This window comes from Bufo bufo, chromosome 10 (assembly GCF_905171765.1).
Source record: "Bufo bufo chromosome 10, aBufBuf1.1, whole genome shotgun sequence".
Classification (NCBI taxonomy): Eukaryota; Metazoa; Chordata; class Amphibia; order Anura; family Bufonidae; genus Bufo; species Bufo bufo.
This window is the reverse complement of record NC_053398.1, coordinates 90,196,126-90,210,341: the sequence shown is the minus strand read 5'-3', so window position 1 is coordinate 90,210,341 and position 14,216 is coordinate 90,196,126. Positions and strand designations below refer to the sequence as shown.

At 42.0% G+C, this 14,216-nt stretch overlaps 1 protein-coding gene and 2 long non-coding RNA genes across 4 annotated transcripts in view; 2 read left to right on the top strand and 1 right to left on the bottom strand.

Moving 5' to 3' along the window:
- The first annotated feature begins 383 nt into the window (after window positions 1-383).
- LOC120980131 lies at window positions 384-1,775 on the top strand. Its single transcript, XR_005774472.1, has 2 exons — window positions 384-803; window positions 1,516-1,775. It is a non-coding gene; the product is annotated as an uncharacterized LOC120980131 (long non-coding RNA).
- An 802-nt stretch (window positions 1,776-2,577) lies between these two features.
- On the top strand, window positions 2,578-3,362 carry LOC120980130. Its single transcript, XR_005774471.1, has 2 exons — window positions 2,578-2,674; window positions 3,280-3,362. It is a non-coding gene; the product is annotated as an uncharacterized LOC120980130 (long non-coding RNA).
- PACS1 (phosphofurin acidic cluster sorting protein 1) overlaps window positions 3,293-14,216 on the bottom strand; it is a 148,815-nt gene continuing 137,891 nt past the window's right edge. For both annotated transcript variants that reach the window (XM_040409020.1, XM_040409021.1), the window contains exon 24: window positions 3,293-3,771. In XM_040409020.1, coding sequence (XP_040264954.1) covers window positions 3,656-3,771 — 116 coding nt within the window. In that variant the 3' untranslated portion in view covers window positions 3,293-3,655. The remainder of the gene's footprint in view (window positions 3,772-14,216) is intronic.

The window sequence follows — 14,216 nt, the reverse complement described above, 5'->3', positions numbered from 1 at the left end:
TACACGTTGCAGGAAATCATGTAACAGGGCAAACTGTAAATACAGTACAAATGTAATGGTGTACAGTATGCAACATATAGTATGTAACATATTTGTGCAGACACCAAGAATTAATGATTGCTAATAGATATGCTGCATATTAAACACATTACTTGTAACAGTTTATGTCGGGTAACCCTACCGTATGCATGTAACAGTATCTGGGGTGTCTAGTGTCCCCATGTAACAATATATGTGAGGTATTTTGTACATTTCCAGGGTTGGCATCCAAAATATACACATATCTTCTGCATCTAGCCACATACTAAATTCTGAACTTACCACTTCATGCCAGTAAGAAATTAACAACATTTCTATAAATGGAATTATGGAAGCATTTCCTCATTTATCAAACCTATATAGCAGAAAACCTTGTTCTGTTGCCGATAGCAACCACAGCTGTAAATAAAATCTCTGATTGGTTACAGTGGGTCCAGTCATTCTGCTAAGCAGGTTTCCGTCTCCAGGTACGTGGATCAGAATGAACTAAGTGTTCCATCTGACTCGCTGGAGGAGATATATTGAGTTACATTCATTCTGCCCCATAATATTGTGTGCCATTTTTAGTGGATTGTTAAATATGCCTAAGGCTATTTTCACATATGTGTTTTTGCTTTCTGATTTTGAGATCCGGCATGGGATTTCAAAACCATATCAAAATGCACTAGTTTGACTAATACAACCGGCTGCATCCATTCAGAACGGATCCGGTTGTATTATATATTGAAAATGAATAAACTGGATCCGGCGCCTATTGACTTACAGTGGTTTTAGTGCCGGATCCAGTTTATTCATTTTCAATATAATACAACCTGATGCATTCTGAACGTATGTTGCAGGTTGTATTATTCCAACGGATGCATTTGGATATGGTTTTGAAATCCCATGCTGAAAGAAAACTGATCCGGCACCATTGACTTAGGCTACTTTCACACTTGCGTTCGGTTCGGATCCGTCTGGTATCTGCACAGACGGATCCGCACCTATAATGCAAACGCTTGCATCCGTTCAGAACGGACCCATCTGCATAACAGCTTTTTCAGATCTGAGTTTTCACATCGTGAAAACTCAGATCCGACAGTATATTCTAACACAGAGGCGTTCCCATGGTGATGGGGACGCTTCAAGTTAGAATATACTAAGAACTGTGTACATAACTGCCCCCTGCTGCCTGGCAGCACCCGATTTCTTACAGGGGGCTGTGATCCGCACAATGTGCCGCACCTGAGGGGTTAATTGTGCGTATCATAACCCCCTGTAAGAGATCAGGTGCTGCCAGGCAGCAGGGGGCCAGACCCCCCTCCCTCCCCAGTTTTAAATTCATTGGTGGCCAGTGCGGCCCCCCCCTCCCTCCCCAGTATTAAATTCATTGGTGGCCAGTGCGGCCCCCCCCCTCCCTCCCCAGTATTAAATTCATTGGTGGCCAGTGTGGGCCCCCCTCCCTCTCTCCCCAGTATTAAATTCATTGGTGGCCAGTGGTTTTTGGTGCCAGATCTGGCATGATCAGTTTCCCATGCCGCAAACAAAAACGCTGCTTGCAACAGATTTGTGTCCAGCATGGGAACACAAGAAACCAGAACGGAATGCATTTTAGTGCACTCCATTCCGGTTTGTTCAGTTTTGCTCAGGTTTTGAGATCTTCTGCCAGATCTCAAAACCAGAAAGGAAAACGCAGATGCGAAAGTAGCCTAAATCTCTGATGCTGTTTTAGAAAGTGGGTAAGGGAAGTGACAAAATCTGCCACAAAAAAACTTAATTGCGACACAAAGCGGCATAGGGCTTTATACTATCACATAACTATATAAATTATATGTAATCTATCATTTGCCATCATGCACAGTTTGTCTGTAACACCTGTGACGTGAGCAAGGGTAGCTGTAGGGGGCAGAACAGGCACTGGGCAGAGAGTGAGTGCACCGCTGGCACATTTCATTAAAGCACAGTAAGTATGGACTGAACTTAAGGGGAGAGGCACAAGTTGTGTATAAAGTGCACAAGTGAAAATGAACGAGACACACGATGGAGATTAAATTAGTAACAGACATGGTACAAAGAAGGAACTGCGCTAAGACACACATAAGAGAAAGACTTGCAGCCAGAATGAATGACATGTAAACTGGTGAGCTGGCAGTAAGACACTACCTGCAAAACCATACATGAGGGAATCTCATCACACAAACGCTAAGCTTGCTTTTTATAATCCATTTTTGCTTTTTAGATGTGTACAGAAATTGATAATATAACATTTTTCAATATACTTTATTTATTGATCTTGGATTTTTTTTATTTTTTATTAGTGAGTTGCCCATCTTCACTGTTTAGCGCAGTACTGAATAGCAAAGACGTGCCTCACTCATTGCCACCCAAAAGCTGGCTATAAGAATAATATATATATATATATATATATATATATATATATATATATATATATATATATATATCTATACAGCCATGTCTAACATTGGTACACTGTCAGCAGTGAGTGCCGACAGCATCTGTGAGATCTGTACGCCCGGCGGGCTCACTATCTAGCCGCAGGTGGCTATATAGTTAGCGAGCGCACTGGGCATACAGATCTCACAGATGCTGTCGGCACTCACTGCTGACAGTGTACCAATGTTAGACATGGCTGTGTGTATATATATATATATATATATATATATATATATATATATATATATATATATACATATATACACAGGAAAAATGGCGGCACTGGAACACAATCAAAGAAAAAGAGGGTGCACGTCTCCAGGGGAATAGGCTTCTTACCCCAACATGTAATCCAGAAAAGTAGGCGGCACTCCGAGAAAGGTGACAAGTGGACTTTATTCACCCAGGTGGTGCAACGTTTCGGTTCTTCACTAGAACCTTTTTCAAGCAAAGTAACAACTCCAATCACAGCATTATATACAGGTGAATTAATTAGCATGTTCAACATGTGACTACACTCCACCCAGTGGGTGTGTTACAAAACATGATCAGCCAATACCAACAGTGTATATATACACTGTTGGTATTGGCTGATCATGTTTTGTAACACACCCACTGGGTGGAGTGTAGTCACATGTTGAACATGCTAATTAATTCACCTGTATATAATGCTGTGATTGGAGTTGTTACTTTGCTTGAAAAAGGTTCTAGTGAAGAACCGAAACGTTGCACCACCTGGGTGAATAAAGTCCACTTGTCACCTTTCTCGGAGTGCCGCCTACTTTTCTGGATTATATATATATATAGATATACACAGCCGAGCTAGTGAAGGTGAGCAGTTCACTGCCAAAAGACAGTCTTTTTTTTTTTTTTTATCCCAAATCAATAAAGCATATTGAAAAATAATTTATTATCAGTTGGCCTACAAATAAAATAAAAAATGTCAGTTCCACATTAAATGCTGAATGTATGTAACATCTGCAAAGTGTGCCCTGGTGCTCACTCAATGTAACAGATGGGGTCATTGTTTCATCACCAGCATGCCCAATAAGTAGATGTTAGGAGAACAGTAGTAGTATGCACTAGAATACAATACAGCGTCACAATCCACTAGTTAGAGTTGCATGTGAATATTAAGAGTGTGTAGGAAGAGCCTCTTTTTGATGACTTTAGGGAAGAATAATCAGGGTTTTCCTGCAGGACTGAAAACTCCAACAGGAAAGTATTTGACGTGAGTAGGCCACTGAGATGCCACCTGGAAAAACTTCACATCACTGAAGAGCCGTCCATCAACTGTGACTGAAAGACAAAAGGAATAAAGGAAAATAAAGTGCAATATAATGATGTAAAGCAAGGGCTAGCTGACAAATGTAACAGGGAGCTGTAAGGCTGGGAGCAATTCATGAAAAAAACTTGTGTCCATTTATAGCGTATGTGAATATGTGCCTGTAACAAGGAATGGTAAATGGCCAATAAAGGTTACATGTATTTTAGATCCATTCACTATTGCTTAAATGCAACAAATAAAAAATAAAAAATGAGGCAACTTTGAAAATTGTCTTGATTAAAAGTATCCTACGGTTCTTCCCATGACACTTTCTACAGACTAGAGACTAAAGGGGGTTTCTTTCTACTCTGTAACAACTGTAAAACACATAGGCCTGCACAGGCACTGTGGACACAAAATGGAGGGCGTAAACATAATACTTGTTTCATAATTTTGCTAACCTACTCTGCCTATGTGCTGCTGCTAATCTGTGCTGATAAGGTCGGGCAATGGACAAAATTACCGTAGGCTACTTTCACACTGGCGTTTCTGGGTCCGCTTGTGAGATCCGTTTAAGGGATCTCACTAGTGGCCCAAAACGGATCAGTTCAGCCCCAATACATTCTGAATGGACAAGGATCCGTTCAGAATGCATCAATTTGCCTCCGTTCAGTCTCCATTCCGCTCTGGAGGCGGACACCAAAACGCTGCTTGCCTTCCAAAAACCGTATGGCATTCCTTTCCTTCTGCGCCCTGCCGTGTGCCCGTACAGCAGTTTACGACCACATATGGGGTGTTTCTGTAAACTACAGAATCAGGGCCATAAATATTGAGTTTTGTTTGGCTGTTAACCCTTGCTTTGTTACTGGGAAAAATGGATTAAAATGGAAAATTTGCAAAAAAAATTGAAATTCTGAAATTTCATCTCCATTTGCCAATAACTCTTGTGGAACACCTAAAGGGTTAACGACGTTTGTAAAATCAGTTTTGAATACCTTGAGGGGTGTAGTTTCTTAGATGTGGTCACTTTTATGGAGTTTCTACTCTAGGGGTGCATCAGGGGGGATTCAAATGGGACATGGTGTCAAAAAAAACAGTCCAGCAAAACCTGCCTTCCAAAAACCGTATGGCATTCCTTTCCTTCTGCGCCCTGCCGTGTGCCCGTACAGCGGTTTACGACCACATATGTGGTGTTTCTGTAAACTACAGAATCAGGGCCATAAATATTGAGTTTGGTTTGGCTGTTAACCCTTGCTTTGTAACCGAAAAAAAATTATTAAAATGGAAAATCTGCCAAAAAAGTGAAATTTTGAAATTGTATCTCTATTTTCCATTAATTCTTGTGGAACACCAAATTGGTTAACGACTTTTGTAAAATCACTTTTGAAAACCTTGAGGGGTGTAGTTTATAGAATGGGGTCATTTTTGGGTGGATTCTATTATGTAAGCCTCGCAAAGTGACTTCAGACCTGAACTGATCCCTAAAATATTGGTTTTTGAAAATTTCTGAAAAATTTCAAGATTTGCTTCTAAACTTCTAAGCCTTGTAACATCCCCAAAAAATAAAATATCATTCCCAAAATGATCCAAACATGAAGTAGACATATGGGGAATGTAAAGTAATAACTATTTTTGGAGGTATTACTATGTATTATAGAAGTAGAGAAATTGAAACTTAGAAATTTGCAATGTTTTACAAATTTTTGGTAAATTTTTATTTTTTTTATAAAAAAAGAATTTTTTTGAGTTAATTTTACCAGTGTCATGAAGTACAAAAAGGGAATCAACTCGGTAAAGGAGGAGAGCATATTTAAAAGAAGAAAAACTACCACAAGAGGACACAGTTTTAAATTAGAGGGGCAAAGGTTTAAAAGTAATATAAGGAAGTATTACTTTACTGAGAGAGTAGTGGATGCATGGAATAGCCTTCCTGCAGAAGTGGTAGCTGCAAATGCAGTGAAGGAGTTTAAGCATGCATGGGATAGGCATAAGGCTATCCTTCATATAAGATAGGGCCAGGGACTATTCATAGGATTCAGATATATTGGGCAGACTAGATGGGCCAAATGGTTCTTATCTGCCGACACATTCTATGTTACAATATGTGACGAAAAAACAATCTCAGAATGACCTGGATAAGTCAAAGCGTTTTAAAGTTATCAGCACTTAAAGTGACACTGGTCATATTTGCAAAGAATGGCCTGGTCCTTAACCGCCTAACACAGGATTGCGTTCCGGAGGCGGTCGATTCATTCCTCCTTGACGCGCCGGCACGTCATCTCGCGAGACGCGAGATTTCCTGTGAACGCGCACACACAGGAGCGCGCGTTCACAGGAACGGCAGGTAAACGAGCTGATCTACAGCCTGCCAGCGGCGATCATTCACTGGCAGGCTGTAGATGCGATTTTTTGAATCCCTGAAAGGCATATTAGACGCTGTTTTGTTAACAGCGTCTAATATACCTGCTACCTGGTCCTCTGGTGGTCCCTTTTGCTTGGATCGACCACCAGAGGACACAGGCAGCTCAGTAATATGTAGCACCAAACACCACTACACTACCCCCCCCCCCCCCCCTGTCACTTATTAACCCCTGATCACCCCATATTAGACTCAATGATCACCCCCCTTGTAAGGCTCCATTCAGACGTCCGTATGTGTTGATCGGATCCGCAAAACACATACGGACGTCTGAATGGAGCCTTACAGGGGGGTGATCACCCCATATAGACTCCCTGATCACCCCCCTGTCATTGATCACCCCCCTGTAAGGCTACATTCAGACGTCCGTATGTGTTTTGCGGATCCACGGATCCGCAAAACACGGACACCGCGGATCCACAAAACACGGACACCGGCAATGTGCTTTCTGCATTTTGCGGATCCACACATTGCCAGAACTATATAGAAAATGCCTTTTCTTGTCCGAATTGCGGACAAGAATAGGACATGTTCTATAGGCTCTACAAAAAACGCAGTGTTCGCCCGATCAGGCCTGATCTTGTGCGCACACTTGCGTTCAGTCCGCCCCACCGCAGTGACAGAATTTTTTTTTTCTGATCACTGCAAAAACACCTTAAAATCGCTGCGGCGCTATAAAAAGATCACTTTTGAGGGGCATGGCGAGTTCATAGAAGATTTTTTTTATTTTGTCACAAGTTAGCGGAAATAGATTTTTTGTTTTTTCTTACAAAGTCTCATATTCCACTAACTTGTGACAAAAAATAAAATCTCACATGAACTCACCATACCCCTCACGGAATCCAAATGCGTAAAAAAAAATTGACATTTATATTCCAGACTTCTTCTCACGCTTTAGGGCCCCTAAAATGCCAGGGCAGTATAAATACCCCACATGTGACCCCATTTTGGAAAGAAGACACCCCAAGGTATTTTGTGAGGGGAATAGGAGACTTAGTGGAATAGTTAGTGGAATATTAGACTTTGTAAGAGAAAAAATAAAATAAAAAAAAAAATATATATATATATATATATATATATATATATATAAAAATACAAATAGTGCAGCAGCACAGTCAGATGAGATGTACCGGGTGCAAACTCCCCACAGAGGTCGGCTCTTCCTCCACGAAATATATAAAACGAATGATGAGGCAGCACTTCCAGTATGAGGTGAACGGGTGAGGAACCCCAACTTTATTCAAGCGACGTTTCGGCCTGCTCAATGAGGCCTTTCTCAAGCTACATAACAGTGCATATGACAGGGTATAAATACATCCCCCAATCAGTACAATTCAATTACAATCAGTGGTTAGGCGTGACTACAAACCAGTCACGTGATCATTAACCATTTAAACACATGACATAGGTGTATAGTAAACATTCTCATGTTGTGAGCATACAAACATTTCATAAGTGATCTATGATGCCAAAATAAATAGTATAGCGAGATAAATCTCTGTGTATCCATTGCATTTAAATAGAATATGCATCTCTCTCCATTTAATATGTGATTAACCATATCGAACACTGTGCAAAACGTGTTGGGTACATACAGGGTTAAAAACTTATGTTGCTGGTACAGCCGTACCTTAACACAGATTAAAAACATCAGGACGGAGCTCACCATATTTGAGTACTTGGAACCGGCCGGCATTGGCGTCCCCTCGTCGGTGATGCGCATGCGCCGAGCCCGACGCCATTGGCCACGCCCCCCGATACAGCCGCGCTCACACGTGACAGCTCCATGGACAGCAGCGTCATCCCCTGTGCGCTCCAGGGGATGACGCTGCTGTCCATGGAGCTGTCACGTGTGAGCGCGGCTGTATCGAGGGGCGTGGCCAATGGCGTCGGGCTCGGCGCATGCGCATCACCGACGAGGGGACGCCAATGCCGGCCGGTTCCAAGTACTCAAATATGGTGAGCTCCGTCCTGATGTTTTTAATCTGTGTTAAGGTACGGCTGTACCAGCAACATAAGTTTTTAACCCTGTATGTACCCAACACGTTTTGCACAGTGTTCGATATGGTTAATCACATATTAAATGGAGAGAGATGCATATTCTATTTAAATGCAATGGATACACAGAGATTTATCTCGCTATACTATTTATTTTGGCATCATAGATCACTTATGAAATGTTTGTATGCTCACAACATGAGAATGTTTACTATACACCTATGTCATGTGTTTAAATGGTTAATGATCACGTGACTGGTTTGTAGTCACGCCTAACCACTGATTGTAATTGAATTGTACTGATTGGGGGATGTATTTATACCCTGTCATATGCACTGTTATGTAGCTTGAGAAAGGCCTCATTGAGCAGGCCGAAACGTCGCTTGAATAAAGTTGGGGTTCCTCACCCGTTCACCTCATACTGGAAGTGCTGCCTCATCATTCGTTTTATATATATATATATATATATATATATATCATTTTCCGCTAACTTGTGCCAAAAAAAAATATATTCTAGGAACTCGCCATGCCCCTCACGGAATACCTTGGGGTGTCTTCTTTCCAAAATGGGGTCACTTGTGGGATATTTATACTGCCCTGGCACTTTAGGGGACCTAAAGCGTGAGAAGTAGTTTGGAATCCAAATGCGTAAAAAATGCCGTGTGAAATCGTAAAGATTCTCATTGGAATTTGGGCACCTTTGCGCACCTAGGCTGAAATAAAGTGTCACACATGTGGAATCGCCGTACTCAGGAGAAGTAGGGCAATGTGTTTTGGGGTGTCTTTTTACATATACCCATACTGTGTGTGAGAAATACTCTGTAAATGACAACTTTTTAAAAAAAATTATACAAAGTTGTCAATTTACAGAGATATTCCTCTCACCCAGCATGGTTATATGTAAAAATACACCCCAAAACACATTGCCCTACTTCTCCTGAGTACGGCGATACCACATGTGTGACACTTTTTTGCAGCCTAGGTGCGTAAAGGGGCCGAAAGTCCAACGAGTACCTTTAGGCTTTACAGGGTTGCTCACAATTTAGCCCCGCCCAAAATGCCAGAATAGTAAAACACACCCCACAAATGACCCCATTTCGGAAAGTAGACACCCCAAGGTATTCGCTGAGGGGCATATTGAGTCCATGAAAGATTGAACTTTTTGTCACAAGTTAGCGGAAAGGGAGACTTTGTGAGAAAAAAATAAAAATAAATAAATTTCCGCTAACTTGTGCCAAACAAAAAAAACTTCTATGAACTCGCCATGCCCCTCACGGAATACCTTGGGGTGTCTTCTTTCCAAAATGGGGTCACATGTGGGGTATTTATACTGCCCTGGCATTTTAGGGGTCCTAAAGCGTGAGAAGAAGTCTGGAATCCAAATGCCTAAAAATGTCCTCCTAAAAGGTACTCATTGGAATTTGGGCCCCTTTGCGCACCTAGGCTGCAAAAAAGTGTCACACATGTGGTATCGCCGTACTCAGGAGAAGTTGAACAATGTGTTTTGGGGTGTATTTTTACATATTCTCATGCTGGGTGAGAGAAATATCTCTCTAAAATTACAACTTTGTATAAACAAATGGGAAAAGTTGACTTTTAGAGAGATATTTCTCTCACCCAGCATGGGTATATGTAAAAATACACCCCAAAACACATTGCCCTACTTCTTCTGAGTACGGCGATACCACATGTGTGACACTTTTTTGCAGCCTAGGTGCCCAAAGGAGCCCAAATTCTAAAGAGCACCTTTAGGATTTCACAGGGCATTTTTTAGGCATTTGGATTCCAGACTTCTTCTCACGCTTTAGGTCCCCTTAAATGCCAGGGCAGTATAAATACCCCACAAGTGACCCCATTTTGGAAAGAAGACACCCCAAGGTATTTCGTGATGGACATAGTGAGTTCATGGAAGTTTTTATTTTTTGTCACAAGTTAGTGGAATATGAGACTTTGTAAGAATAAAATAAAAAAATAAAAAATCATCATTTTCCGCTAACTTGTGACAAGAAAAAAAAACTTCTATGAACTCACTATGCCCATCAGCGAATAACTTAGGGTGTCTACTTTCCGAAATGGGGTCATTTGTGGGGTGTTTTTACTGTCTGGGCATTGTAGAACCTCAGGAAACATGACAGGTGCTAAGAAAGTCAGAGCTGCTTCAAAATGCGGAAATTCACATTTTTGTACCATAGTTTGTAAACGCTATAACTTTTGCGCAAATTAATAAATATACACTTATTGCATTTTTTTTATCAAAGACATGTAGAACAATAAATTTAGAGAAAAATTTATATAGAAATGTAGTTTTATTAGAAAAATTTTTACGACTGAAAGTGAAAAATGTCATTTTTTTGCAAAGATTTCGGTCAATAACAAAAAGTTATAAGTGGTGTACCCCAAGGTTCAGTGCTGGGTCCTCTGTTATTTAATTTAATTTATTAATGATATCGAGGACAGGATTAATAGCACCATTTCTATTTTTGCAGAGGACACTAAGCTGTGTAGTACTGTACAGTCTATGGAAGATGTCCACACACTTCAAGCTGAGTGATTGGGCATCAACTTGGCAAATGAGGTTTAATGTGGATAATTGTAAAGTTATGCATCTTGGTAGTAAAACTGGGGGAGTCACTTATAGAGAAGGATTTGTGTCCTTGTAGATCACAGATTGAATAACAGCATACACTGTCAATAAGCTGCTTCTAAGGCCACCAGGAAATTGTCATGCATTTAACGAGGCATTGACTTGCGGGGCAGGGATGTAATATTAGCACTTTACAAAACGTTGGTGCGGCCTCATCTGGAATATGCATTTCAGTTCTGGGCACCAGTCGATAAAAAGGACACTCTGCAGCCGGAAAAAGTACAGAGAAGAGCGACTAAACTGATAAGGGGCATGGAGAGTCTCAGTTCTGAAAAAAAGATTAAAAGAATTTAATTTATTTAGTCTTGAGAAGAGACGTCTAAGGGGGGACATGATTAACCTATACAAATATATAAATGGGCCATACAAAAAATACGGTGAAAAACTGTTCCATGTAAAATGCCCTCAAAAGACAAGGAGGCACTGTCTCCGACTGGAGAAGAAAAAGTTCAGTCTCCACAAGCGTCAGAGCTTCTTTACTGTAAGAACTGTGCATCTGTGGAATAGACTTCCTCAGGACGTGGTCACAGCAGGAACAGTGGACAGTTTTAAAAAGGGTTTAGATGAATTCTTAAAAGTAAACAACGTTAATGCTTATGAAAATGTCTAGAAATCTTTGTTTCATTTCCTACTGGGATTCGTGTCCCCACCTAACCCTTGGTTGAACTTCATTGACTTATGTCTTTTTTCAACCGTAGTAACTATGCAATTCTTTTTTTTTTTTCTTTTTTTTTTGGGCTAGTTAAATTCCTTATACTGCGATATATGAATATATAATGCTCTTACTCACTTTCCTTCAGTAGTTTCTTAAAAAAACGGACTTTTATAATATGTAAATGAGCTCTCTTCCAGCATGTAGGGCGGCTATTTGCTGGTAGCAGCCGCATCCTCCTTTCATAATGACGCCCCCTCCTCATGTTGATAACTACATAACGGTAAGACTGTTCTATTTACTGCTGCATATACCTGCATTTTCAATAAGATTGCAGGCTGACATGATATACCCCCCCACACAGGAGTTTACGTGACATGCACTTTGCTGTTTTTTTGGTGTGTGTGCATTTTTTTGATTCATGTCTGATGTTTATCTGATTATTGGATTATTAAAATTTAAGTTTTAAAACTGTTTTTCGAAATCTTTTGATTGGGGTCCAACATCCGGGACCACCGCTGATCAGCTTCTTCCTGCTCATCAAGCACAGCTCCATCCACTTAATAGCAGCTGTGCTCGGTATTGCACCTCAGCCTCATTCACTACTATGGGGCTGTGCTGTGCCTAGGCCATATCACCAATAAACGTGACATCACATGGTCTAGGGAAAGCTGTCAGAAGGCAGTGTGCCGATGCCTTCTCAAACAGCTGATCACTAGGCGTCCTGGATGTTGGACCCCCACGATTAATAAAAAGATCATAGGGGGCGTGGTCTGGCTGCCGAGGCGCGCGGATGTAGTGTGGTACAGCTCCGGAGCTAGCACTGCATTTCAGCGACCTACACAGCGACTAAATCCACGGTGGACACCTAAATACTGAAAGGGAGAGTTACTGAACCCTTCCTGAAGATGACGGGTCGAAAGAAAAAAGCGGTGACGCACCCGAAGCTGACAAAATTTTACTTCACAAGGGAAGCGGGAAGGTCCCAAGATGGCGCCGGAGACCGGAGCGCAGCTACAAGCGAACGCAAGGTCGCCACCCACTCAGCTAATGGCTCGGACCCAGACAGAGAGCTGGCTGTAGGGAAGATACCGAGACCTGCACCCGACGAAGGAGAATCCTCTACAGGGCAGGAGAGTGAGTGCGATGCGATCATTTCTATCCAGGCGCAGGGGAGAAAAGCGGCAACAGGAGCAGCAGATTCCCCACATTCCCCACAACGCATCAGATCTCCGGAACGGGAGGTTACCCAAACAGGTACTTTGGGAAGAGATGGGGACTTACAAGATACAGGGGAGGCTGAAATTTTAGCTTTGCCAGTTACTAACATGGCCCTGACGGACACTGTTATGAGAGACATGCTGCTGATACAGAGGCGCTCTCTCCTGCATGATATGCGCTCCATAGTGGACCCTTTAAGATTAGAGGTGGAAGACCTGGGGGCGAGAACGGATCACTTAGAACGCAAATTTGGGGACTTTGCAGGCTCCCATAACGACCTCATCGACGCTCACTATGCGTTAGAAGCTGAAGTGGAGGCCCTGAAAAACAAAATGGCGGATATGGAGGATCGCAGCAGGCGTAACAACATAAAGCTAAGAGGGATACCTGAAAGTGTTGCCTCCAAGGACATTCCCTCATATGTAAGGGCGCTGATAAAATGCGTCTTGCCTCAAAGCAGTGACAAAGACCTAGAGATAGATCGGGCCCACAGAGTCCCGCGTCCCAGGCATTTGGATGAAAATGTTCCTAGAGACGTCCTGGCCAGAGTCCACTTTTACTCTATTAAGGAGCAACTAATGTCCTCTGCTAGGCAAAATGGGGGACTGCCAGCTCCATACCATCATGTTTCGTTATATGCAGATCTATCGGCTGCAACACTTAGGCAAAGAAGGGCCTTGATACCTATTACAGCGGCACTACAAAAAGCCAAGATTCAATACAGATGGGGATTCCCGGTGCGCCTCATGATCCATCAAGACGGGAAATTCTACGTTATAAAGTCTATAGAAGAAGGCAAGGATTTGTTGCAGAGTTGGGACATCCCAATGGACTTAATAACGGAACAACGCCGGGCTCCACCTGACAAAATCCAGAAGGACTGGGATACTGTCCGTTAAACAAGGGTTCACCAGAAGGTGGAATTGATCTCAGTGCAAATGCCGGGGTTGAGTGCCTGTCCAATTAGGTTACTACTCAGGCTTCAGACAGGACATTTATACCCCGAGTTCTTTTAGGTTTACGGAGAGCCTGTTGGCTCTTACGGGTATACCTATAAGTTATGATTTTAGTTATGTGTTATTATTATGTTTTACTACTGTTATATGATGTTACATCCATGAATAGTACCATACGTAGGCCTGTACAAGGGTCCACCTCCTCCGTGTTCTGGTGGCGGGCGCGCTGGCTGGGAGGCGTCCTGCACCTTTTTTACAGTATATTATGCGATTTCTTTACCTTACGCTTTAAACTGCTTTATTATGGTAATATCTTTTGCAAGCATTAATACAAATGGTTTGAACAGTCCAATGCGCAGATCTCACCTATGGAGGGAGGCTAGGTCTCTTAATTGTGATGTTCTAGGGGCACAAGAAACCCACATACTAGCTAAGGATGCTCATAGACTACAAAATGCACAATTTCCCCACATCTTTCAAGCCCATTCCAACTCCAAAACTAGAGGGGTGATGATAGCTATAAAAAATTCTCTAGCATTCACACTAATAGAGCAAACCAGCGACTCAGCAGGGAGATATGTAATTCT